The sequence below is a fragment of the Symphodus melops genome (assembly GCF_947650265.1).
Source record: "Symphodus melops genome assembly, chromosome: 4".
In the NCBI taxonomy this organism is placed as follows: Eukaryota; Metazoa; Chordata; class Actinopteri; order Labriformes; family Labridae; genus Symphodus; species Symphodus melops.
The window spans coordinates 2350180-2376248 of record NC_136694.1 but is presented as its reverse complement, the minus strand read 5'-3'; the positions used below and the strand labels follow the sequence as shown (position 1 = coordinate 2376248).

Below are 26069 nucleotides of genomic sequence, written 5' to 3'. Positions count from 1 at the left end.
AGAGGCAGTCATGAACTGAAAACAACGTCCTCATTTTCTGGGATCGATTATTTTGGTCTTTAAACCAGATAAAGTAGAAGTGGGGACGCTTTTGTTTTTTCTGTTGTTTTTTGTTGTTTTTTTATAACCTTTGCTGATTGGTTGGTCGTTGTCATGGAGACGGTGAACACGTGAACGGATGGGTACGGTTAGGAGGAGAAGAGTTTTTTTAATGATGGAGAGCAGAGCGACTTGTTCATGCTGCAGCTCTCTCTCCTTCTTTGACAGAAATGTTTCCTGTTTGTGAAGTTAGAAACCCTGTGATGTCTCCTCTCTGACTTTGTGCCTCAGCCTGCAGGATGGACGTGCAGGTGCAGAGCTGCAGGCTTCTTCTGCTCCTCCTGCTCTGCTTCAGGACTCTCCACAGTTTGCCAATCGATACTGGTAAGACCCGCACGCGCACTGGAGACCACTCTGAGTCTGATCCGTGAGAGGGAGAGCATCGTGTCACACTTTTTGATTTCACTTCAATTTAATCGCAGTCACTTAATTTACATATCAAATTAGAGATTTTTTTTTTTTTTTTTACTCCTCACTGAAATAATTCAACATGATCAAGTACAGACGGAGCATTTGTGAACTGTTATACTTTTCATCTAATAACATGTTTCACACTTATTCTTCCATTTTAAAGTCTGAGTTATTGAAACAGCTATTTGTATCAGTGCATACAAACATAATAATAAAATAAAGATTATAATAAAGAATTAAACATTTATAAGTCAATACCAACTGCAGCATACATTTTTTGTTATCTAATTTCAAACCGTTTTAGCAGGCTTTATTTTCTTCCCTCTGCATACATACACAAGAATATGTTTATAAGGTTAATTGTTTTAATTAAACGCTTATTAATCACCTTACTGTGTATGTTTACCATTGTGTGGCCATATCATTAATAACAATTTAAGTGGATCACTGCACGGGTCCGGGGCCCCAGGGCTCAGGGGGCCTCTCAGCCAGAGCTTCTGTGAGAAGTCACTGTTACTTTCAATGTTGCATCATCATCGGGCTCAGTAATCGATGTCAGTAGCAGAAGGAATGTTCTGAATATGAGCCACTTTATCATGATGGGCCCCTCAACTAGAAGCAGAGAAATAAAGAAAAGCCAGCGCTGATATGAATACGTCATAATCCGTCTATGCTAAGAATGCGCAGAATATCAACACACACACACACACACACACACACACACACACAGCAAATAAAAACTTAAACAGCTGAAAAAGTTCTGGATAGGGATTGAGCTGGATAATGTAGCTGCAGTCTGTGTAAATGTCACGAGACAACAAGACCCAATGCTAATGCTAACTATTCTGCAAACAAGCTTTAGTGCAGGACTATGGTGTCAAAATAAACCATCTCTCTCCTCTAATCTGTGCTAATTATACACATCAGAGCAAACTCCCCAATCAAATGTTTATGACATAAAATGTACGCTTTATTTTTTACTTTTATGTTTGGAAAAAAAAAGTTCTCACCTCAAATTTCAGTAACTAATGACAATAGTTATTATAGTAATCTGTGTAACTACATTTACAACATGCTGCGAGTTCAACTTAACTCTGTAGCAGTTCAATGAGGAATGAACAATCATGAAAGTACAAACTGCTCTGGGCTGTTTGGAAAAAGACAAGTTACAAACTGTTTTTACTTCCCGTTTTATTCGTTGTCATGTTGTTCAACTTGCAGATTTATTTACAGAAGAATTATAACAGTTTATTTGAACGTCACGTGTTGGCAGCGAGGCTCTTCCGAGTGCTTCACATAAGGCATCAAAAGCATCAGGATCAGTGAAGGATGAAAGATCAGTAAAACAACAAATCACAGAGAAGATTACATCTGGAATATTTTTAATAAAAAAGATAAAAAGAAATGTGGCGTCAAGCCAAAATAAGACATTAAACTGGTCTCCACCAGCCAATGGCAGCGTGCAGGTGAGTTTGGGAGTGGACGAAATTCAGCGATCTGGCGCTATTAGAACGTGTGATTATAAAGGACCTGGACATAGACGCAAGAAAAGAGAAAATGTAATCACAGTGACTCTCAGGCAGCTTGCAGTGGAGGCCTGAGCAGTAAGCGTATATGCTAAGTTGCTGACCCTGTAGTGGGCGTGCGCTTCTGGTGCACTCAGTGGTCGTCTCTTAACCAGAACGTCGGGGGTTCGATCCCCAGCTCCTGCAGCGACAGGAGTTTACGCTTCATGGCGTCTGAATATATATGAATGGGATCAGTGTGTGAATGTGTAGGTGTGACCTGCAGAGTCCATTTAGCTGCTTAGTCTGATACAACAGTCCTCCCTTATGTCCCAGCTGGACGGCGGGCGTCTGTGTCTCTCCGCTGTGCAGCACATAAAGCACGTCTGCTCAGCCTACAGTGATATAATGGAAGCGTGTGAGGAGGACATATGCATGTACAGTGAGGCTGCTGCCCTTTTCCACACAATGCTATCTCAGAGACAGTGCAGTGTGTCACCCCGGAGCCTCACTCCTCTCTGACTCTAATCAAATCCTTTCACAGCCATCCTGTTTGAAAGGAGTTGACTTTTCGGCCTGCACTAATCTTTACAGGCGACTCTGTGTCCTCTGGTCACCCGTGTTTTGGTTGTTGTCCCCTGAGGTTTTGTATCTTCTGACTCAGTGCAGAGGGGCTGAACCGTTTCCCACCAACAGGGGCTCCGGAGGCTTTAGGACATTCCTGGAGGTCAGAGCGGGAAGACCTGGTTGTCTCCCGTGGAAACCGAGCTAATAAACTCCAGGGGTGGTCGTAAATTTTCTCATTATTTGGCACGCAGCCCGGAGGCAGGGGGTTGGTGGGCAGCCGGGACGGGGGATGCTAATGCCGGATCTTTCCACCCATGTGTCCGGGTCCTGCTTGTGGCGAGTTTCGGCTTCTTCTCGAACAATCATCGTGCTCTTCACGGCTGGTTAACACAGATGTGACCCAGGTCATCAGGAAACACACAGAGAAGGTCTCATTCATCAGAGCTTTTTAAACCGAGGGGTTTTGGGATCATTTGTAGGATTCATCCTGAATGAATAACTTTACGATAAAGACAAGTTCACTAACTCCGAGTTCTCTGAGATCTCGTGTGTGTTGCTTAGTTTGGATTTATAAGACAGAAGTAAGCTAAAGCATCATAACTCACCTTTAATAACTTCCTGAGTGATGATCAATAAGCAGTCATTAGGAGGGCAAACTCTTAGCTAACGGCCTCTTAGCTTTAGGCTATGCTCATGCAGAACAAGGTAGCTAGCAGCCAGAATGCTACCCGTTAGCATGCTAATAAGCAACATGGTAAGTCTTGGCTCATTAGCCTGTTCCCTTAAAGCGTTACTCAGTCCTGGTCCTGATTCAAGCGGACCCCCAGCATGTCTCAGAACACACCTGATTCAAATGATTCACAGAACATCAGGCTTCTTGAGGAGCAGATTATTTGAAAGCGATGTGTTAGAAATCATCAAATCCACAGGACCAGCATTCCAAATAGTCGGAGGTTTGTCTAGTTCAGCCGTTTTCATACAGACGTTCTCTGTTTGTCTTTCCCTCATCAGTGAACGTGGTGGACTTCTGTGGTCAGACGATCCGAGGTGACGGCATGATCGTCAACTCTCACCAGGAGTCGAAGAAGTACTACTTTGTTACCATGGGGACCGACTGCCACCTCACCATGCAAGCCAGCTCGCCCAAAGACAAGGTCCAGTTCCACTTCCGCTTCTTCCTGGTGTACAGCTTGCTACGAGTTGCCCCTATGAGCCCCGCCCCTATCTTCCCAGAGTCCCCTCGTGGCTCCGCCCCTTTAAACCCCAGACTTGAGCCCACCTCAGGTGAAAGCTCGGGGGATCCGTGTCACGCCGGCTCGTACGTTCAGTTCTACGACGGACGGGATAGGAACTCGCCCCCCCTCGGGCCTCCTCTCTGCGGGAAGAGTCCGCCCCGACCCGTCCTGTCCACAGGAAACTACCTAACCCTGAGACTGGTTACCCGGGGCACTCAGCCCAGAGTGGACTTTGTGGGCGACTTCACCTCCTTCAGACTCGGTGAGAAGAACATGAACATGTCACTTCACTTCACTGATGTTCATTATCTGTTTTAGTACACAACGGAGACCGGTTAACAACTGCAAGAATGTAAGAGATAAAATGTTTAAGAGCGTATCGGAGAACTAGACCTTTCATGCTTTTATCTACAGAAAACTGCACTGAGACTTTTTATCAGCTGATCTGTATTATTCTTATTCTGCTGTCCTATCATTCATTTGTTATTCTTTGCAGGTTTTAACCAATCAGAGTGCAGCAGCGAGCCTTATTTCACCTGCAGGAACGGCAAGTGTATCCCTCTCGGTCTGGTGTGTGATGAAAAAGGCATCGACAACTGCGGGGATGGGAGTGACCTGGAGGAGAACCTGACTACAGGCTGTAAAGGTCAGTTCAGTGCTGATACAAAGATTTGTTCCTTTTCCTGAAGTTTGAGTCTGTGTTCAAACGTAGAAGGAAAAGTAATCTCCTATCACTTCATTATTTGTTGACCCAAATGTTATTTTCTTCTTCAGCAGGTCAGCTTTTACCTCCTGAACCTCCACCAGCCATAGCAACCCCACACCCTCCTGTGGTGACTCCACCCACGGTGCCGATTGCTTCACATATGAACTGTGGCATGCCTGACAGCGCTCCCAGTCACGAGTCTGTCACAGGTGAGTGCTCGCTTTGACATCTAGCTAGTTTGATACGACTTGTTGAAAGCAGCTGCAGGAATCCATCCATGTGTGAAACACAGCGCTCTCACCCTGCAGTCGCTCGCTTGGGATAACTAAGGGTCCATTTTGGGTTCAAAGTGATGAGCAGACTTTAAACTAATGGAGGGGACCATTGAGTTGTTCATTTAAGCTAAAGACTCGTAAACCAATAAAAGTTGATGGATTCTCACGGGGGAGAGCAGCCCTTTCAGTTATCCGTCTCTATTCCAGAGTCAGAGCTGCAAACAGACTGCCAGAGTCTGATTGCTTTTCACAGTCAGCCAAGTTTCCTCTAAGAAAACAGCATTTCTCCTGTTCTGACTGCTTAGCTCGAAGTGGAAGAAGAAGAGGATTCACATTCACCTGCTGTGCAAAGGGCCAAATGTTTATTAGAAGAGGTCTATTTGAATGTAGCCTGGTCTGCCCGGAGACAGTGAGGCACGTTAGGCTGGATGAACGGATGTCCATAGGCATCATAAAGCAAAGAAATCATAATTTGACTTTGTCACTTTGTGGTGTGAAAGGACAGTAACACCACCATGGACCTTTAACCTTTCCTCTGTGTACGTACTGAGTCAAGCAGGAGAGTCAACAATGTAGAGGGACTCACATTTTCACGTGTGACTGTTTTATGGTGTTAGCTTTTTTAGTCTAGTCTAGTTTTAGTTAGTCTTAATTACATGCGAGAAAATAAATGATCAGAGAGAGAAAAAAAATGAGAGAAAAAGATATCACACTGAGAGCAAAAAATGATATTTGAGACAAAAAAAAGTTATTTGTTGTTTATTTAATTTTAATTTCTGAGATTAAAAAAATCTCTCAAAATACTTTTTTAACTCAAATATTTTTTTTTGAAATTATTTTCACTCTTTTTTTTCTCTCAAAACACTTGTCTTCTCGTTCTCAAAACGCTCTCAATCTCGCATGTAATAAAGACCTTAACTCCATACTGTTTGAGGTATGTGGATTTATCATCCAGACTGTTCCTTTTTGATGTAAGTTATTGAGCACCACTGCTCACACTCTGTCCAGAGCCACTGCTTGTCTGAGAAGGATGTTGTAAAATATTACAATGAGTGAAGCACTTGGATGGACTTCTCTTATTTGGACAGTAGAAAGGCAAAGCAGTGAGGGCGCCAGGTAAAGCAAACTTAGCTGAGGCAATGTCCTAGTAAGATTTAATATCAGGCAGACCAGGGGCATGTCCAGAGGGGTGGCCAGGGCGTAGCCTAATGTTTGAGCAAAACATTAATATAAAATATGTGCATTAGCTTGTTAAAAAATATCCTAACACGAACAAAACGTCATTTGCCCCCTTAAGCCTGGTTCACACAGCAGGATAATTACACCGATTTTGTCCCTGATTCTCCCCTTCCTATAATCTTAAGGACGCCCCGATCATCATAAGATAATCTTATAAGATCATCTTGTCGTGTGTGGTGTGTTCAGACCGCTCCCGTCTGGTCAGAAGAATGTCGGGACCGCTCTGATCTCAAATCGGGGATATTCAACATGTTGGATTGTTTTGGCCCGATCTCTCATCATGTGTGGTGTTTCCCCCCCGAGGGGAAACGAGCACGAGCCTGTTGAATGTGACGCGTAGCCAATCAGAAAGCGAGGTGACATAGTAGAGAAAACACCGGGAGAAAAACAACAACTACTCACCTCCATATCAACATGTAGCAAGTACAGCTCATGGTTTGTGGTTAGATGCCTGAAATAAGCTCTGTGGGTAACACAAGCTTAAGAGATGTTGACGTTTTGTTAGACGAGATAAACTACTAGCTCAGACTCCCACTTGTGAATTTTGAAGTTTTTACGCAAACTTAAAACGGTGTGTTGTGGAATTTTTCTAATACCAAAGAGTGAAAATAATGAGTGTCAAGATCTATTAAAAAAAAAGAACCCCAAGATCGATCTGGTCTCAATGAACATTTATTCTTTTCACTTTCGATTCTGGAGCTCAAGCGGACAGTTCTTAATCACAGTTAGAGACAGAACTCAGAAACCTTTAGGAGAAGATTTGTGTAAAAGGAACCAATCTGACATCAAGATGGACAAGAGTATCCTGGTCACATCAGAATCTCTTCGGCCCCTGATTAACAAACGATTTGAAATGATCCCTGCAGCTCAGTGGAACATGTTAGCTGAAGGGACCTGGGATTCAGCAGCAGAAGCTGCTCTGGTCGATGTGTATATTGATGTCATGCAGACAGTCTCTGCAGACATCTTTGAATTCGTTGCATCAATGTTCAAGGCTGAAACAACGAAGCTCACAGATCTGGCTAAGGGTAAAATTTCTCAGCCAGAAGAAGCCAGCAATAATGAACAACCAGCTACCAAAGAAAAACTCCAAAACGCTGTCACAAATCAATTTGAAAGATTTATTCAAGAAGTGAAGAATGCGTTTCAGTTGAAGGACAGCAACTCTGTTGTGAGTTCAGAGTCCGCTAGGGTCATGAAAGATGATGAAGCTGATGAAGTGTCTGGTGTACGAAACAACAAAAAAGACCTGACCACAACAACGCTGAAACTAGCAATTAAACCACTGTTCAGAGAGCGTACAGTAGTCACAAAAACACTTACAGTCATAGAACAGCTTACATCGGTCAAAAAAGATCCTACATCAGTCAAAGAAGAGTTTACTTTTCTATTCGAAGAACTTCCATTGGTCGTAGAACAGCTTACATGTGTGGTAGAATTCCTTACATCAGTTGTAGAAAAGCCTACATCAGTTGTAGAAGAGCCTACATCGGTCATAGAACACTTTTTATCTGTCGTAGAACAGCTTACATCGGACGAAGAAGAGCCCACATCATTCGTAGTAAAGTTTACATCATTCATAGAAGAGCTTACATCAGTCGTAAAAGACCTTACATTGGTTTCAACAAACGCTGAAAAATTTACAGATGAAGCCAGTTTAGAGTCAATCAAATACTCACCCCTTGAATATATTACGACCAATCATATTGTCAAATCTCTGATCATGAGGTTCTACGGGAAAGCCCTACTGAAAGACTGGACCAACACAGTCCTCATGATCATGCTTCTGACTGAAAAGGTGCTTGCTGAGTGCAATGTTTCTGATGTCTGCGACATCACTGACATAGAGGGATTCTGCAAGTCTGTTTGGAAAGACATCAAGAAAGAGTCTATGTACGTATACTGGACGCGGAGTACTTTTGATGATGCTGTCGTAACGCATCTGGAAATACATCTGAAGGCCCTCAAGAACCCAAAGAAACCAAGGAAGAGTGCTGTTGGCAGGTTCTTTTCAGCACTGGGACGGGCTTTTACCAAACCCTTTTCATGCTGCTGTGGGAGCCCAACAGAAGACTAATTATTTTCACCTGCCCCACTTCCCAAACAGGATTCCCAGCCTTGATCTTGGCAGTATGGCTTTTCCCTTCTACCCATCTGGGCACCAACAAATCAGTGCACACATGCTGAGTTCTCAGAGTAGACATTTGGACTGCTGATGCCCTCCATTTAGTTGTGTCAGTAAAAGCCACATGTAAATTGAAGGCACACAAGTCAAACTGTCTGCTGTCAGTAACATCCTCAGTGTTTACCATTGTGCACAGCTGCTCAGGGGTTTACACTGCGGCTTCACAGCAATGGTGAGTCCATCATTGTACTTGAGGGTTTTACTCCGGGTTTGCTCCGGTTCCCCCAATCACTTTAAAAAATAAATTACAATTGAAAATCTAAATAATACAGTTTCAGGCTTATATTTTACAACTGTTTTTTTATCTTTTGAAAGAAGTTCAATCAGGAGAGACAAGTGATATTAAGAATGAATTTATTACAGTGAAAAAGTGATTGACAGAATGAGATTTGACAGAATGTTTTGGCGCTTGGACTCTCTGGGGTGGAAGATGCGATTTAGTGATGAAGTCCTGCTCGTCATTAGGATAGATCCCCCCATGGAGTCCAGACCCTGGTGGTGGAGGACTGATGATTTGATGAGGCCGAGTTGGAGAAGAATTGATGGGAGTTGACTCTGCTTCTGAAGATGGCGGTGATGGGGAGGTGGAGGGGCGCACGAAGCCAGCATGAAAGAACTAGGGAAGAAAAAGGATCATATTTAAAAGGAGAGCTGAACGATGATAGGCGGAAAACGAAGGAGGAACGCTGCGCCATTGGTTAGATAAGCTCCGGTGACAGAACAGCTGATTAACCCACGGACGGCCCAAACTGACAGCTCGAGAATGACAGCGGAAATGAGATAGCGTGAAAAGGGTGACTGAGAAACCTGATTGTGGATCACTTAAAGTCTTCCTTACTGAACTTTCGCTAAGCTTCATTTAGCAAAGGTGAAAGTGCCAAACACAAGTGCTGACTAAAAGGTTAAGGATATGTCCTGATAGAATAATAGGCCTCTTTCTGCTTGTACTCAATGTGTTCACTGCAATAAAGTGTTGTTGAATAAATCAGATGAGGTTTCATCACCCGGTCCACAGTATGAATGATTTTTGCTTACGTTAATATCATACCAGTTATTTTATCATGTTTTATTCTCGGTTTGTGTGTGTTAATCTAATTGTCTGACTTTTCAGTGTATAAAGGTGTTTGGGTGAAGAGGGCTTGCAGGAGTGAGTGCACATTCCAACATGTGTTTCATGTGGCCCTTCAGTCAATCACTCACCAATTCAAACATAGGTTTAGTTTAAAGCCCTGACCAGTTAATCACTTACCCACTTTATATAGGTTGAGTGAGCCTTGATACTTAATCACCTAAATTGTCTTCTCCTTAAAAAGAATTGGTTACTAGACTAGATGTCAGGTTAAGATAAGAAACAAACCAGGTAGGAAGTGTCTTCCCCTACAGATTGGAGAAAGGATGCAGGAGTATGATGCACCAATGAGAGAAGGGGAACCAAACATCAGGAGATGCATAATTAGGAAAGATGCCCCAATTGGAGTTAGGAAACCGCACATTCTCAAATGCATAATTTGGTTAGAAAGAGACGCCTCCAGTCATTCCTCTCGTCCCATCAGAAAAATGCGCAGAGAGATTCGAGGTAATCATTTAAAGGAGTCAGATTTCTATTTACAACATTTAGGAAAAGGATAAAACAGTCAACTTTTATCCATCAGTCCACGAATGAAAATCAGAATGCTTCATTATGAATAATTTAATCATCAGACTACAGAATTTGTGCGGGTTAAATCAAGCAGCTGATGTTAACGTGTTTCTCAATTGTTTTGGAGAGAATTCTATTTTTCGCCCTTTATATCCCCAGACTCTCCTGCTTCGTTGACCCTGCTGGTCCTCTACATCCTGCTCGGCGTGGTGGCAGGCTGCATGGTGCTCTGTTGGTGCTGCTGGTCGCCCGGCTGGTTCCTGTGGCGCGTCAGCATCTGCCGCTTCTTACCCTGCTGCAACGTCCCCTGCTCCTCCTGCCAGCTCTGCGTTCAAAGCTGCATACGCGGCAAGAAGCACCGACTGGCAAAAGTCACACCACACACGCCGGTCAACGGAACCCCGGCAGCCACTGCTCCAAACGCCAACAGCTCTGAAGAAAATGTTACCATGGCGCCAGTTTAGAGAGGTTCTGACAGGTTGGTCTGTTTCTGCACACAGAGACTGATGCTAAGCTGGGATCAGACTAAACCAAAAATCTTCATTTTCTTTGGTTTGGGTGTTCTCCGTGCTCTACATATGACGCTCTTTTTGTATTTGTTATATGAAGGTGAAGCAGGGTACAACGATGGATTGTCACGTTGGAAGTTAAGCTCATCTGATGGAGGAACATTTAAGCCGTTTTCCACATGCACTCCTGAAATTTCCAGGAGAACTGCTCGCCAGCTCTTCCTATTGGCTCAAGGTGAAATACTAGGGGGGGCTTTTCAAAGACACACCAGGTGAATTCAGAGTGACGAATTTGGCTGTTTACGTTCATCCATACAGCTCCTCTCTTTCTCCCTCTCTGGTTTCTGCCTCTATCCACTATCCGTGAGTAAAGGCATAAAAAGCCCAACAATGCATCTTTAAAAGAGGCTGCTCATGAGGATTGAAAACTCTAATAAAAAAGGGATTTTGTTTCAGGAGTTTTTCATCATTGACGTTTGTAAGACATCGTTCAGCTTCTAAAAAGTAAGCGTTCAGCCATGCAGTCGAGTGCAGAACACACCAGGTCTACAGCGTTGACCAAAAGTGTTCCTCGGACACATGCTGAGTCGACAGGCTCAGATTCGCCCACCTGGTGACAACAGCTGCTCTCAGTGTGAGAAATTCCTTCAACTGTCCTCCCAGCAGTCTCTGTTGTTCCAAATATAAACCAACGTGACGTTTTGAAGATGAGACACAAAGAGTTGAAATGTCTCCTTAAACTTCTTTTTTCCTTACAGTTGCCTGCAAGCGTTCAAACACAGAAAACATTATTTTTTTCACCTTCAATTAGTTTAAAAACAAATATTTCCATCCAGTCTCAACATGATTTGTCCAGGAGGAACATCATTACAATAACTGCTTTAATTGTTGTGCTTTAGTAAATCATGTACACAAGGATCATTATAAAATCAGCTGATGCTTTTTCACTGTATTTCTGTAAACATTGAGTTCAAAAGGAGGATTGTACAGAAGTAATGAGTAACAGAGGAAACGTGTGCTCCAATGAAAGAGAAGCTCTGAGTGAAGAAGACCCCTCGACCCTGTTCGGCCCCTGGATGCCCTGCTGATACTGTAAGTTACATAACCTTAAGATAAGATAAGATATCTTTATCGTCGCTGTACAAGTACTATGAAATACTGTTGGAGCAGTCCAGTAAATGCCTTATCAAAAATATACAAATGTATAAAACACTACAACCAATTTAGAAATAAGATTATTAATATGGATGAATAATGCAGTATAAATAGACGGGCCCTTAGTTATCACTGCAACAAAACAGTATGGCCACCTTCAACAGACACAGGACCCTACTAACCCCCACAACTCATCCGTGTAGACCGATCAAGGTGGGAACGTCCCTTTACTAGCATTTCCTCCAGGTTTAAGGTAAAACCTCAGCAGATATGGTTGTTTGCTGGTGTTTTGGTACTCACAATAGGCCTTGAGACCACTTTTTGAAGGTCTCAGTCTTCAGAGAATCTAAAGCATTTTATCTCGGCCTTGTTGCAGTCTCAGAGTGTGCTACAGATTATGAATCAAAACCAGTCAAGACCCCCATTGACAGGCTACTTTTTTATGTTACTACTGTGATCAGACCTGGGGCTTCTAAATAAAAGGGTTTGAAGTGATGATGTGGAGTTGATTTTTAACAGTAAAGGTAAAAGTCTACGCCTCTTTCTAAAACAGCCAATTCCAGCAAAACGTGAAGCTTTGCTGAGCTCCTCACCTGAGTTGCTGTATTTACCAACTTAATCAAACTTTTTCTAATGTCAGGTGAAGAATAAGTGCTTATTTAACTAACCAGTGATAAGCCTACAGGCACTTTTGATACTTGGACAACAGGAAATGAGCAAGGAGACGAATGAGGCTAGCACTAGCTCACTGGCTAACAAGCCAGCTGGCTTCACTGGCGAGTCAGTTATCCTCCATGCAATCGACAAATTAAAAGACAAGTTACTCACCAAGATCGAAGAGAAAGCCCAGAGTCACAATGCCAAAACAACCAATAACTTCAATTCATTTGTAGTCTGATTTGTATCCCCCGCTTACAGCCACAACCTTCCTCTGTTACAGTCTGAATGAGTGACACGGCCCCCAAACTCAAGTGGATGATTGTTAAGTGATATTTTTGGTCTTGGTCTTGACTCGGGTTCGAGACCTAGATGTCTTGGCCTGCTCTACAACACTAAATGCGTCAATATGGAATACATTATTGTTTTTTTGTTCTTTTTCAAACAGTTGAATGTAAATCAGCGATTTCTTTGTTTTTATGAACAGTTCATTAAACAATGTGTAAATACAGCTCTGTAGCTGCTGTTATTGTCGCAGTAGAGATTTTATACCATATTTAGTTTCCATTCTGGGCGTGCTGTGTGTGAACATTTTTAAAGGAGACATTCAGATGTTTTGTAGTTTTGGTATTGTGAGCTTGTAAGCATTTAAGAAAGACTTTTATTGACAGCCTTAAACAGTATTTATTGTTTCAGGGGTCTTTTACCTCTTTGCATGTATCAAAGTAAATATTTCACAAATTATAAGAGAAGTCTGTGGCGCTGAAAGTCGAGCGGTTCGGTTGCTGCCCCATGTGTGGAGGCTGTAGCCCTCAAAGCGGGTAGCCTCGGTTCAAGTCCAACCTGGGGCTTCTAAATAAAAGGGTTTGAAGTGATGATGTGGAGTTAATTTTAAACAGTAAAGGTAAAAAAATAAATGAATAAAATAAAAACATTGAAAATGAAACCGACAGAGAGACGTTGGTGCATACTTATAAGACAACTAGTAGTAGCTCCTGTAAAACTTGGCTTTTTAGTATTTAATTTGCATTTTTTCCCATTTAATACTGAAACACTTAATGTTTTATATGTTCAGCTGTATGGGTTTTTTCAAACCTAAAACTGAGAAAAAGAGCTCTTTTTTTGTCCCATTACTGGTGTACCGCAGGGCAGCGTTCTCGGCCCTTTCACAATATCGCATCTATAAAGTTTGTTTGATTCTGAAGCTCATCGTGACCAGTAAACTGGATGTAAAGTCTGTTTTTTTCATATGGGTTGTTTTGTTGTTGTTGTTTTTTTGTTTGTTTGAGAACTTGATCCTTTCTTTTTGGAAGGTTTCCTCCCATTTCAATTAACCCCAGTGAAATTATTGGACAGATTTATTTCGATTGATTTCCATCCCAGACAAAAAGAAAAGAACGAGGCTAAGACATGTAACAAAGAATGGGACTCTAATGGGGAGGCAGTTGTGAGTTTTGTAGGCTGGGGTGAACATATGATGCTTAAATGTGTCCTAAAATGTGCATCCTGTTGTTTGATGGGAGGAAGTTCTGGCAGGTGAGTGCGATGATGCTGAATGCTCTGGTAGGGAGTCTGGTGTTTGGGATGGAAAGCCTGTGCCTGAGTGCTGGAGGTTCCAGGAAGTGGTGTTCGGGTCAAAGAGGTACTGAGGTGAAAAGAGGATTTAATCCAGTGGAGGTGGATGAGGGTTGGAAATGTGTATGTACTGGTCCAGGTTCTCAACCATCCTGATCAAAGCCATTGATTTGTAGATTGCTTACAAGATCTTAAGACAATTTCCATGGAAACTGAAATGCATGTTATTGAAGGTGGGTCTGCATACATACATTTGGTAAACAACACATCTCTGCCATGAATCGAGGTTTTTCGTATTTCCAGCAGAATCCTCTGCTTGTTCCCAGGCTTCATACAGACAGTACAGTAGATTCAATCCCCCTGTCTTCTCCTGCTTTCACCCAGATTGATGCTCGATGTGAGTAGCAACCATGTGTTCCATGTGTCCACCAGGCAAACTTTCTTTTTGACGTGATCTGGATGAAGTGGCTACATAACCTTTCCCCAATCTGTGTCTTTAGAAGGAATCAAGGCCATATGCTTAAATAAACCGTGTGTTTCAGGTTGCCAGGCTGCAGCACATTAAAGCATGTAGACTACTTTATCTGTCCTGCTTTCTTCCCGGACTGTACGGGAAAACGCATGCAGCTGAACACCCATCACACACACAGCATGTCTGTATACGTTTACTCAAGCTACACGCACAGAGAAAAGGCATGTGCTTCAACGTGTGGAGAAGGTCAGAGCTGCAGATGGATGCTCCTGCGAGCAAGACTTTTAACTGTTAGCTTACATTTGATGAGCATTTCACAGTACATCTATCAGTCCATCCCTTCATCCATTCAACCATTCATTCATTAATCCCTCCATCACTCAATCTATCTTGTCATTCATCCATTAATCCATCCATCCATCTTCTCCATGTCCCGTTCAGGGTCTCAGGGGGGATGGAGCCACCCTGGACTGGTAGTATTTGTTAAACATGGATGAAGATAACTGTAATGCAACATAGTCTAAAGCTAATATGTCATTAACTATGATGACCAGTAAGCAGCCAGTATGCTACTAATTAGCATGCAAACGAGCAACATGTTAGTGGTGAATTGTGTCGCCTTAATTTGAAGTGTTTTTAAAATTTAATGGGAAATTTTATGAAGCTTAATCAAAACTTTTCACATAATGTTCTCATACTTGTCACAGCCCATCGTTATCTTTTAGAGAGGCACATTTTTCACTGGCTGAAAAACAACTTAACCTCTCTTTTTCACACATGCTGCTTCTAAAGCCTAGTTTATACTATACGCTCGGCGTAGACCCGACGCCGTTGTTGAGCATTCATAGTTCTGCGTCGAGGGAACGCGTTGGTCTGCAATCCACCGCCAAGCCGCTAGGGGGCAGTGGCGGCGAAGGAGGCGTTTGCGGAAGTGGTCTGTCCAACAACTAAACCAATCGAGGCTGAAAACGGTTGAATTTAACACACTTGTTAGCTCACTGAGGAATCTGGATGAAAAAATGCACTTTCCAATGCCAATGGGCCGATATTCTTCACCGTAGGCTTTACAGCCTTTTGATATTTCCATGGTGACCGGAAAAGTAACTGCCGGAAATGACGTTCTGAGCGGACCAATCACAGTCCTTGCGGTTTATGTCGGCGCAACGTGTGGTTAGGATTTTTTGGAGGTGCAAGAAGGGCCACTGCGTAGGGTCTGCATAGGCGTCCACGTCGACCGCGTAACTACGGTGTCCACGTGACGCAGAAGTATAAATTAGACTTAAAGCTCACAGCTCAGACCAGGATGTAATCACATCCATGTCTGCAGCTCACAGCAGCCTGTTGTTTTGTCAGCAGGCTGCTCTGGATGGTTGATTGGCTCTGGGAAGGATTTGGCAAAGAGTCTGCATCTTCACAGTGTGTGTTGCCTCTTGTCTCCGCTAGCAACCTTTCAAACCAAATCCCAGTTTCTTTGAAAGAGAAAAGCACTCTGCCAGGCCTTTTGTCAATCCGTTGTTTTCGTTCTGTTAGTGACCTTTTGACCCTAGTTAAGCCTGGAGAGTTCAACAGTTTGCCAGACTTTCGTCAAACGGCGACCGTTCAGCTGCGTGAATGATGGACGATTATTCTTGATGTGTTTTAGTGAGATATGTCTGCTTCATTGATATAAGAAGTAACACCAGTTTATGGAAGACAGAGCCCCGGAAACAAAAGCTATTCATGAAAAAGAATGATGCCTCTCAGATTGGACCAGGATCCAGTCTCGCTTCCTGCAAACAGCTGTTGACAACAAAGATGACCAGCTGAAGGGTTTTATTCTCCTGCTGGATCCCTCACAGTTACCTCAGCCAGTTTGGGTCGTCAGTGTCGATAAGGATAAGCGGTAAACAATTCAGCCTTCACATAGGCCATCTATTAAACTATTCTTAGCCCAAAGAGTATCATGTTGACTCAAGGTCGTGTTGGCCTCCCACTCATGTGTTCACACGCCAGGCTGCTTTGTCCTACTGTCACTATCTCACTGAGCCATGCTGCAGGATCTGTGGGTGACTCAGCTGAACCGTCCTGTGACTCCATAAATCCTGCAGTTATCCATCAAAACACCAGGAGGCCTCGGGAAAACAGTCGACACGATCACAGGTGAACTGTGCAAACTTCACTGCTTACACAAGGAAGTTTAAGTGTGATGTATTTGAAAGTGCATTCTTACTCCAACTGATTCAACCTTCTGTTGAAGGAAAATGTTTCACATCAATCTCCACTAGGGGGCAGAAGTGCTCTCTTGGTTGGCCCCTCTAGTGTAGAAATTGCAATTTGGTGTCCCTACATGCAACGCAAAGTATCTTTAACAATAACTAGAAAGCTCTTTGAATATTTAAACCTCCTCCATACCAACAACACTCGGAGGATTTAACATACCTGCGCCTCTTAACATGTCAGAGGACTTCACCTCTATTTTCTAGTCTTCTGAGCTCATCACTCACACACAGGCACATGCAGGATCAAGCAAAGGGAATCAGTATCTTATCCTGCAGGAGCCGACGAACCCCTCCCACTCGCTTACAGGACTTTGGTCTCTGTACTCGGGGCGCATCCATACCCTGAGAAGGGGAATCTTAAAAGATCTTTATTTATCGAGGCTATGAGTTGCACACTTGAACACTAAAAGAGACGTCCAAGCTTGGCTGAACGGAGACAAAAATCCAAATACTATTATAACTTTGGTAGACACACAGAAACCAGCTTAGTATGGCTCCTTCTGGACACCAAGGTGTGTGTGCACGCGTGTGACATATGTGTACCTGTACATTATAAATCATAAAGCATCATATAGACCCTCTTACTTATTCTTTTCCACCAGTAGCCTAGCGATTATTGGCACCCCCCATGTTCAGAGGCTAATCCTCTTGGCAGGCGTAATCTGGGGTTGAATCCAACCTGTGACTCATTTTCCACATGTCGTTCCCGCAATCTCTCTCTCTCTCTCTCTCTCTCTCTCTCTCTCTCTCTCTCCATGATTTCCATCTCTGAATAGGAATTTACACCTTCTTAAATGTGTTTTCTTTTGTGCATTAACAACATGTACATCTACACTCCCAGTGTGCACATGCTCTCGTGTGTGTGTGTAAACGTGCTTCACTTTGTCACAGGTCCAATAATACTGAAGGCAGCCCAGTTTCATTCTGCATCTGTCTGAAGGAGTTAATCAACATGCATGCCACACTTAATACATAAATGGATCTTTATTAGTATGAAAAAGTGAATATTTACAGCTTCTGCTCATCAGAATATTTACAACAACGTTCCTCTGCTTAAACACGACATATTCATACACCAGACACAAGGGGGCGCTACACAGCAGCTTGCCTCTGTCTGGCAGACTCTTCACACCCAGCAGCGTTCAGGTACCTGCCTCGTGAACTCCTGACAGAAAGATTTCATGTCAAGTGAATCAAATTGAACCTCTTGGACGGTCTGCTGTTTCCCACTTTTTTCTTTCTTCTTCTCCATGGATGAATATGGAGACATTTCTCTGTCTCTTTTTAAAAAAAAAAAAAGAAAATCTGACAACAGCTGTACCCAACGTCGAAGACTCTCCTTTTCCGATTGGACTGTGTGCTCAGGTCTCTTTTCTAGGATCCCTGTGCAGCTACAAGAACATTTTGAGTACACCGTTCTTACAGATTATATGTTATCTGAGTGGTTTCAGTGCTTTAAAGATATAGAGCCTGGAGAACAATGTACACTGTGATTTGTGCTTAAAGACATTATAGAAAGCCTTCCCCACAGAACATAAAGGCATCATAAAAAAAAACAGCATTGGATGGTGGTCATTGTGCATTTAGCAGTCTTTAAAGCTTCAGACTGTGTTGCACAACCCAGTGCTGCAGCAGCAGCAGTTTCCTAATAAATATCTCAAGTCTTTTTCGACCCCGTTGGCTTTAGGAGGCGTGCAGTCTGTTGGAAAGGCTCCTTTGGCTGAGTTTGGGAATCTTTGAGAGAGTCTCGCTCTGGGTTGTTGCACCATTTTCCAAAGCCTTCTCCTCCTCCTCCTCCTCCTTCGCTGCCTCCTCCTTTCCCTCCACTTTGTGCTGTATGTCGGCCTCAACAGTTCTCCTCTCCCTGGCTAACATGAGGAGCATCTCTGCGTCCATCGGCTCGTCAGAGCAGAAAGGATGACACACGGTCTCCACCAGGCCGATGACCGTCCCCAGCACGGCAAACGCAGAGCCCACCAGGTAGACCTTCAGCAGACCCCGGCTGGGTTTCTGACTCAGCATCTCTTTGGCAAAGGGTATCAGCTCCTGCAGGGTCGCCATTTCCACCAGTTCTGCTTCAGCTCAAACGCTTTGGTGGACTAGAAAGACCTTCAGAAAGAAAGACAAAACATAAATTATATTAAAGTCTTTAAACAAAAAGAGACATTTAAGGAAGAAATCCTTTAAAACATGCAAAACAACAAATCACTACAGGTTTAGGTTCTGGTTATTGCAGTTGCAGCCATTTGATTAATCAGCCAATCAGCTTTGAGATTTGAGGCAAAATACTGAAAAAAAAAAAACGTGTCATGCATTTGTCTGCTTTAATGGACTCCATGCATCTTAAGGAGCAAAAACACTTTAAAAAAACGAGTCGAGTCTGAAATGTCTGTGTCTGAAAAATGTAAAAAGAGGACTTACTGTGAAGCAGTTTGTTCCTTTCAAAGGTTCTCTTTACTCGTCAGTTTGTAGCAGCTCACACTCTCACTGGGAGCTGCGCTCATTTATATCCCCCCTCTCTCCTCCCACACGCTGAATATTCATGCAGCACGGAGGCCGGTCTCAACCTCCGGCGGGGAGCCAGAACCTTTGACCAAGTTGAGTTTGTGCTCATTGCACATTCAACGCTGTCGCAAATGTCCTTCATAAATCTCCATTCAGGCGTGTGTAGCAATCAGCAGCCAGTTTGTATCTAAGGCCAAGGATTACTGGGAGTTTGAACTTTGAATTAAAACCGTTAAGGAAGACGAATCAGGATGATAAGACTCAGAGCACAAAAACACATTAACTGCCATATTTGAGGATTTTTTAATATTTTATTATTCTCGAGCATTTTTCAGAGACTGGAAAAGCTCATTACAGTCTCAGATTATGTATATTTTTCCTGTTTACATTCCTGGGTTTATCTACTTAAGTTTGTCTTTGTTAAGGTTTTGCGTATTTGGCGTAACTTAATGAAATGTACAGTATATATAGTATAAAGTGTGTGTGTGTGTGTGTGTGTGTGTGTGTGTGTGTGTGTGTGGTTTGATGATGCTGTGGAACTTCCTTTGATCCTAACCTTCTATTCCATGTCACATGAAAAGCCTTGATGACATCATCATAGTTTAGCAGATGCGCTTTGATCTCTGACATCATCATAGTTTTATGGAATAAGACCTGTTACTTCTTAAAGTCACATTTCAGTTTTCACTTTCGATTCTGGAGCTCAAGAGGACAGTTCTTACTCACAGTTAGAGACAGAACTCAGAAACCTTTAGGAGATTTGTGTAAAAGGAACCAATCTGACATCAAGATGGACAAGAGTATCCTGGTCACATCAGAATCTCTTCGGCCCCTGATCAACAAACGATTTGAAATGATCCCTGCAGCTCAGTGGAACATGTTAGCTGAAGGGACCTGGGATTCAGCAGCAGAAGCTGCTCTGGCCGACGTGTATACTGATGTCATGCAGACAATCTCTGCAGACATCTTGAAAACCGTCCTAGCAATGTTTCGAGAGTCCCCAGTCAGAGATCCATTCGAGGCTGAAACAACGAAGCTCACAGATCTGGCTAAGGGTAAAATTTCTCAGCCAGAAGAAGCCAGCAATAATGAACAACCAGCTACCAAAGAAAAACTCCAAAACGCTGTCACAAATCAATTTGAAAGATTTATTCAAGAAGTGAAGAATGCGTTTCAGTTGAAGGACAGCAACTCTGTTGTGAGTTCAGAGTCCGCTAGGGTCATGAAAGATGATGAAGCTGATGAAGTGTCTGGTGTACGAAACAACAAAGAAAACCTGACCACAACAACGCTGACCCCAGCAATCAAACCATTGTTTATAGAGCATACACCAGTCATAGATATGCTTACAGTCGCAGAACAGCTTCAGTGGGTTGTAGAAGATCTGACATCTGTTGTAAAAGAGCCTACATTGGTCACAATAGAGTTTACATCGGTCATAGAAGAGCTTTCATCGGTCGTAGAACAGCTTACATGTGTCGTAGAAATACTTACATCGTTCTTCAAAAAGCCTGCATCGGTCATAGAAGAGCCTACAAGGGTTGTAGAAGAGCCTACATCAGCTGTGGAAGAGCCTACATCAGTTGCAGAAGGGTTTACAATGATTGTAGAACAGCTTGCATCGGTTGTAGAAGAGTTTACATCAGTTGTAGAAGAGCCTACATCATTTGTAGAAGAGTTTAAATCGGTTGCAGAAGAGTTTGTATCAGTCGTAGAAGACCTTGCATCGGTCGTAAAAGAGCTTACATCTGTCTTAAAAAAACCTGTACCAGTTGTAACTGAGCCTATAGTGATCATAAAAGACTCTACAAATGTTGTAAAAGAGCCTACAATGGTCTCTTGCAACCGTCCTGCACCAGTTAAAGCTCTTTCAACAAACTCTGAAAATTTGACCAGTGAAGTCAGTTCAGCATCAAGCGATGACCCACCTCCTGAACATGTTACGACCTTGGAGATTGTCAAATCTCTGACCATGAGGTTCTACAAGCAATGCCCACAGAAAACCAGACGGTCCCTTACGACAATCAACATAATCATACGTCTGATTGGAAGGGTGATTGCTGAGTGTGACATTTCTGATGTCTGCGACATCACTGACATCGAGAAATTCAGCAAGTCTGTGTTGAAAGACGTCAACGCGGAGTTTGGCTCCAAAGAAATGACGCAGAGTGCAGCATTACATGATGTGGAATCTTTTGATGATGCTGTCGTAACGCATCTGGAAATACATCTGAAGGCCCTCAAGAATCCCAAGAAACCAAGGAAGAGTGCTGTTGGCAGGTTCTTTTCAGCACTGGGACGGGCTTTTACCAAACCCTTTTCATGCTGCTGTGGGAGCCCAACAGAAGACTAAATATTTTCACCTGCCCCACTTCCCAAACAGGATTCCCAGCCTTGATCTTGGCAGTATGGCTTTTCCCTTCTACCCATCTGGGCACCAACAAATCAGTGCACACATGCTGAGTTCTCAGAGTAGACATTTGGACTGCTGATGCCCTCCATTTAGTTGTGTCAGTAAAAGCCACATGTAAATTGAAGGCACACAAGTCAAACTGTCTGCTGTCAGTAACATCCTCAGTGTTTACCATTGTGCACAGCTGCTCAGGGGTTTACACTGCGGCTTCACAGCAATGGTGAGTCCATCATTGTACTTGAGGGTTTTACTCCGGGTTTGCTCCGGTTCCCCCAATCACTTTAAAAAATAAATTACAATTGAAAATCTAAATAATACAGTTTCAGGCTTATATTTTACAACTGTTTTTTTTTAATCTTATGAAAGAAGTTAGCAAAGGTGAAAGTGCCAAACACAAGTTCTGACTAAAAGGTTAAGGATGTGTCCACTAATGAAAACCAGAATGCTTCATTATGAATAATGTAATCATCAGACTACAGAATGTGTGGGGGCTAAATCCAGCAGCTGATGTTATGTATGTGTTTCTCACCTGTTTTTTCTGCACACAGAGACTTGGATGTTTATTAAACTGATGCTAAGCTGGTATCGGACTAAACCAAAAATCTTAAATTTCTTTGGTTTGGGTGTTCTCCGTGCTCTACATATGACGCTCTTTTTGTATTTGTTATATGAAGGTGAAGCAGGGTACAACGATGGATTGTCACGTTGGAAGTTAAGCTCATGTCGTCTGATGGAGGAACATTTAAGCCGTTTTCCACATGCACTCCTGAAATTTCCAGGAGAACTGCTCGCCAACTCTTCCTATTGGCTCAAGGTGAATTCTCCTGATAATATCCTGCTGCCTTCTCCCATCAGCTCAGTTAGATTTGCTGCGGAGAAAATACTTGGGTGCTATTCGAAGAAACAACCGGGTGAATTCAGAGAGACGAATTTGGCTGTTTACATTCATCCATATGTTCTGCAGTGGATCATTAAAAGAGAATCCATTTCAATTTGCCGAGACCAGCCGGTGAATCTGCGTCCATCAGTACAGTAAGACTCTGCGGACAGAGACTTCAGATCATCAGATTCTGAAGTCCTAATTGTATTTATTTATTTAAGGAGGGATAGTGTACACTAACCACTTAAATGTACGCAAGTTAACTTAAAGACTTGCTTTCATCCACAGTCCCTTTACCAGATGTTTGGCTATATGGATCAACCGGCCCTGCTTCCATACACACATCTAAGGGTCTGCATGGGATCACATGTAGAGAACATGGGAGGCTTACTGTGTTTTTATTAAAATGAAACGGCTCTCGTTTCATTATCTCTCTTATTGAAGGTTTTCTTTTAAAACAGGTGTCGTCGCAGCTTCACAGAAGGGAACTTTAACATCTTCTCATATGTTTGTGACAGGGCGGGCGTGGGGATTGTTTGGATTTTCTCTGAAACAATAAAATAAACTACGGACAACGCCACCTGGGGACTTGCACCCCAGGAGATACACAAATATGGAAACCAAAACAGGAAAATTAAAGACACATAAGTTCGAAAAAACTGAAGAGGCAGAGTCGTTTTACCAAAATATAAAAAAAGGTATTTATTATAGTAAATCAAAAGGAAACAAAATGTAGGTTGAACCGAAGCTGTAGGGAGGGAAAACTAAACACAAGGACCAAATACTAATAAGTGAATTAAAATAATTGTTTATTTTAATACAAACTAAAATAGTCAAAATCAAATTTACTAGATATATTAAAACACTAATCACAAAAAAAGGAATAAACCAAAACTGAGGCAAAACAGGCAAAACAGGGCAAAACAGGGCAAAACAACAGCAGTTAAAACACCTAAAAAAGAAGAAAGAAACCATTAATAAAAACACTAGTAAAGTGTAAAGTAAAACCAAGCCACCCTACTCACCAGGAACCCTTCCAAACAACTGCCAGGCTGATCTCAGGCACTCAGGTGCATTAAATATGCCGACCTGATTGATGAGCAAAGGGGGGAGGGGCAGGTGAGAGGCTGCGTTTCAGAGCAGCATGGTTGGACTCTACCACATGTTGATCACGTTTTACTCACCGTATACTTCCTGTGAAGGAAAAGGCTAATCAGAGTCATTTTCACATTATTGGGTGAAAGGTAAAGACGTTATCAGGAGGCTAAAAAAAGAAGTGGAATAAACATTTGCTGTCCCTGTGTTTGTGTCCAGGTTGGTACATTGTTAGTGCTGCTGGATTAAAGCCATGCAGGTGACTGTGGTGTTTTTGTGTTTGAGTGATGGAGTCTATGTAAATCTTAAAACTGGGGGAAAGGTTGTGAAAAACCCGTCACCCTGCAGCCTGTCTGCTGCTGCAACACTTCCTCTGAGAGGTGTGGTCAGAGGGCAGACGAGCGGCTCAGAACAGAGCGCTATCCTCACACACGACACGTAGCACACTCACGTTCTGAATCACTGGCCGTGAACCAAACAGGAAAACAACAGAACATGATTCATCTGTTCTCTGAAACGCACGTGTGTTTTGACCGTTATCATCATTTCAGCTCTGAAATAGCAAATATACAGTAAAAGATTTCTAACAAAATCTCAGAGCAAGCTTTTTTATAATCTTATAGAAGAACGATCCACATTACATTCCCTCCATGATGTTGTTGGGATCTACGACAGACTTTCTCATTGCAGAGATCCATGAATGGTTGTGTTGATTTCAGATTTAAAGCAAAAAATTTGAATGTTTTGACGCCTTGAAGTAGTCGTTTGAAAGTCCATCTAAAGGTACAAAAACTTTCTACAGGGAGAATGGTGTTTCTCCCATTGCCCCAGCACGGCCCGGCTACTTTATGTAGCTGAAGCAGCCTTTGAATTTTTGCACAGACTGCAGTTGTGCCTAAACATGCACAAGACACCTGAATACGCTGTCGTTAACAGGCCTTCAAATAGTCTGTTTCAATAGTCTACTGCATGTCTGTTTACATCATCTACGTCTGTTTTTGAATTGAATTGAAAGTAGTCTGGTTGCGATACGTGCAGTTTGCTCGACATAAAGACGATGAGGTCGGAGGGGACCGGCTTCCACAGATGTGAAAAGTGTCGAGTCGTTGACAGCTTTGGAGATTCATGATTCGTGGCGCACCTCAGGACGTTGTCTGATTGGCTGTGCAGTTTGCGTACGCTTTGCACGCATTTCACCCTCTGTGTGTGCTTCGTCGTTCTCTGTCCTTTGCAAAGGTTTAGACCCCGATAAGAGCTGAGCAATCCTCCTGAGGATTCAGGCCAGACAGTGCAGTTTCACTCAGAGAACAAAATAAATTCCTCTTTAATGTTCATTTGAATAAGTGAATAAACTAATATATAAATTAATAAACGCTATATTGACAGAAAGATAGAAAGATTAATATACCTTTTAAACAGAACTTGTGCTCTTTAAGGAAACTAGGTTAATGTAGAAGCATTTGAAAATCTCATGTTTGTCATCTCACTGTTTGGTTAGAAGGAGCTGGAGGGGGGGGGGGGGAACCCACAACCTCTGGCTGATATTTATCACGTGCGCTCACTAAGTGTTTGTTTCCTGCTGGGGAAAAAGTCACGTCTGTAAATGTAATGAGGTCATTATTTACGCAGCCTAAAAAGTGAGTCCAAAATCATCCTTAAAAAAAAAAAAAAGAATGAAAGCATCAGCGGTGGGTTTTATATTCACAGAATAAACACTGTAGGTCATGTGATCTTAGACTCTGTGCATGTTGGCTTTGCAGCGTAAGTAAATAAGACATTTCTTTAATAACTTTTAACAGTCAGTGTTTGGCATCTGATGATGTCACTTCCTGTTTGCAGGGTCCTTAACAAGCTCAGTGATGCTTTTAAGGAAATCTGTTGCCAGGAGTTGTCAAGGCAACGCTGTGCATTTAAAAATATGACAGTCGAGCTGTTAAAGGTAATATATCAGTTTTTGTTTTCAAGAAAAATGTTGTTTGTTTAGTAAAAAGGGCAATTTAAAAACGTGCATTAAGCCTGTGTAACCTGAGAGGACAAGGCAAATAAATACTACAAAAAAAACTCTAGTTTTTTGCATTGACAGTATTCTTCCGCATGTAAGATAAGAAAAACTTTATTGATCCTGAAATTGAAATTTAGCTAATTACCAAATCTTAAGTTTATATTTGATCAGCAACCTTTAACAAAAGCAATCTGTATGTAGTTTCTGAGGTGACGGTGCGGGCTGTAAAGTTGTCTTTAAAGATTTTATTTTCAGGGAGCAGGAGCACACTTGTGGCAGGGCGTAGCACACATAGCTGCATGGAGCTGATCATCTGTGGACCCAACGTTACTGACGAGCTGAAGAGGCCACGATCAGTGCAACCTGGGCTTCTATTACACCTCAGCAGGGCCACCCGGATGTCCTCCAATGACAATGAGCCTCTTGTCAGCCATAGTTTAGCTCCTCATATGTGCGTTATTTAGTTTAGGAGGTTTGTTTTGGCTCTATTTTGTTTCTCTGTTCTTCGCCTCTCCACAATCTATCGCTTGACATTTTTACGATTATCTTTCTGGGATCACTTTGATACCTCCGGTGTTGAAACTATGAAGCCAGGGTTGAAGTGCAAAATCCTGCAGTTTGTCGAGCGTCCACTAGAGGCTCGCTCCAGGAACACAGGAAGTCATACACACACACACCTACACACAC

At 42.6% G+C, this 26069-nt stretch overlaps 2 protein-coding genes across 9 annotated transcripts; one reads left to right on the top strand and one right to left on the bottom strand.

Moving 5' to 3' along the window:
* Positions 1-153: 153 nt before the first annotated feature.
* ldlrad2 (low density lipoprotein receptor class A domain containing 2) lies at positions 154-22553 on the top strand. Of its 7 annotated transcripts, XR_013778853.1 has the most exons (7): positions 154-423; positions 3594-4079; positions 4314-4463; positions 4592-4732; positions 10021-10339; positions 22080-22219; positions 22370-22553. XR_013778853.1 is itself a non-coding variant. In XM_079340892.1 (6 exons), exons 1-5 carry the CDS (start codon positions 339-341, stop codon positions 10323-10325), a joined length of 1167 nt encoding a protein of 388 aa, XP_079197018.1. In that variant the 5' UTR covers positions 154-338; the 3' UTR covers positions 10326-10339; positions 22080-22553. The 7 variants fall into 7 exon arrangements, 3 of the variants coding, with proteins under 3 accessions (XP_079197018.1, XP_079197017.1, XP_079197016.1); XR_013778854.1 differs by lacking the exons at positions 22080-22219; positions 22370-22553 and adding an exon at positions 10830-10869 and having other exon boundaries at positions 10021-10733; XR_013778855.1 differs by lacking the exons at positions 22080-22219; positions 22370-22553 and adding an exon at positions 10827-10869 and having other exon boundaries at positions 10021-10733.
* g0s2 (G0/G1 switch 2) lies at positions 17453-24275 on the bottom strand. 2 transcript variants are annotated; one of them, XM_079340894.1, is made up of 3 exons: positions 23440-24275; positions 22562-22782; positions 17453-18596 (listed from the first exon to the last, which is right to left on the bottom strand). In XM_079340894.1, the coding sequence occupies exon 3, from the start codon at positions 18546-18548 to the stop codon at positions 18171-18173; it is 378 nt and encodes a 125-aa protein (XP_079197020.1). In that variant the 5' UTR covers positions 18549-18596; positions 22562-22782; positions 23440-24275; the 3' UTR covers positions 17453-18170. The 2 variants fall into 2 exon arrangements, with proteins under 2 accessions (XP_079197020.1, XP_079197019.1); XM_079340893.1 differs by lacking the exons at positions 22562-22782; positions 23440-24275 and adding exons at positions 18909-20056; positions 20090-22081.
* Between the last annotated feature and the right edge of the window lie 1794 nt (positions 24276-26069).

Bases quoted from the DNA above. Each gene is read 5' to 3' on its own strand.
- ldlrad2 (XM_079340892.1), top strand. From the start codon at position 339: ATGGACGTGCAGGTGCAGAGCTGCAGGCTTCTTCTGCTCCTCCTGCTC. The intron at 424-3,593 runs GTAAGACCCGCA...TTCCCTCATCAG, and splicing joins CAGTTTGCCAATCGATACTG to TGAACGTGGTGGACTTCTGT. The intron at 4,733-10,020 runs GTGAGTGCTCGC...TTATATCCCCAG, and splicing joins CAGTCACGAGTCTGTCACAG to ACTCTCCTGCTTCGTTGACC.
- g0s2 (XM_079340894.1), bottom strand. From the start codon at position 18,548: ATGGCGACCCTGCAGGAGCTGATACCCTTTGCCAAAGAGATGCTGAGT.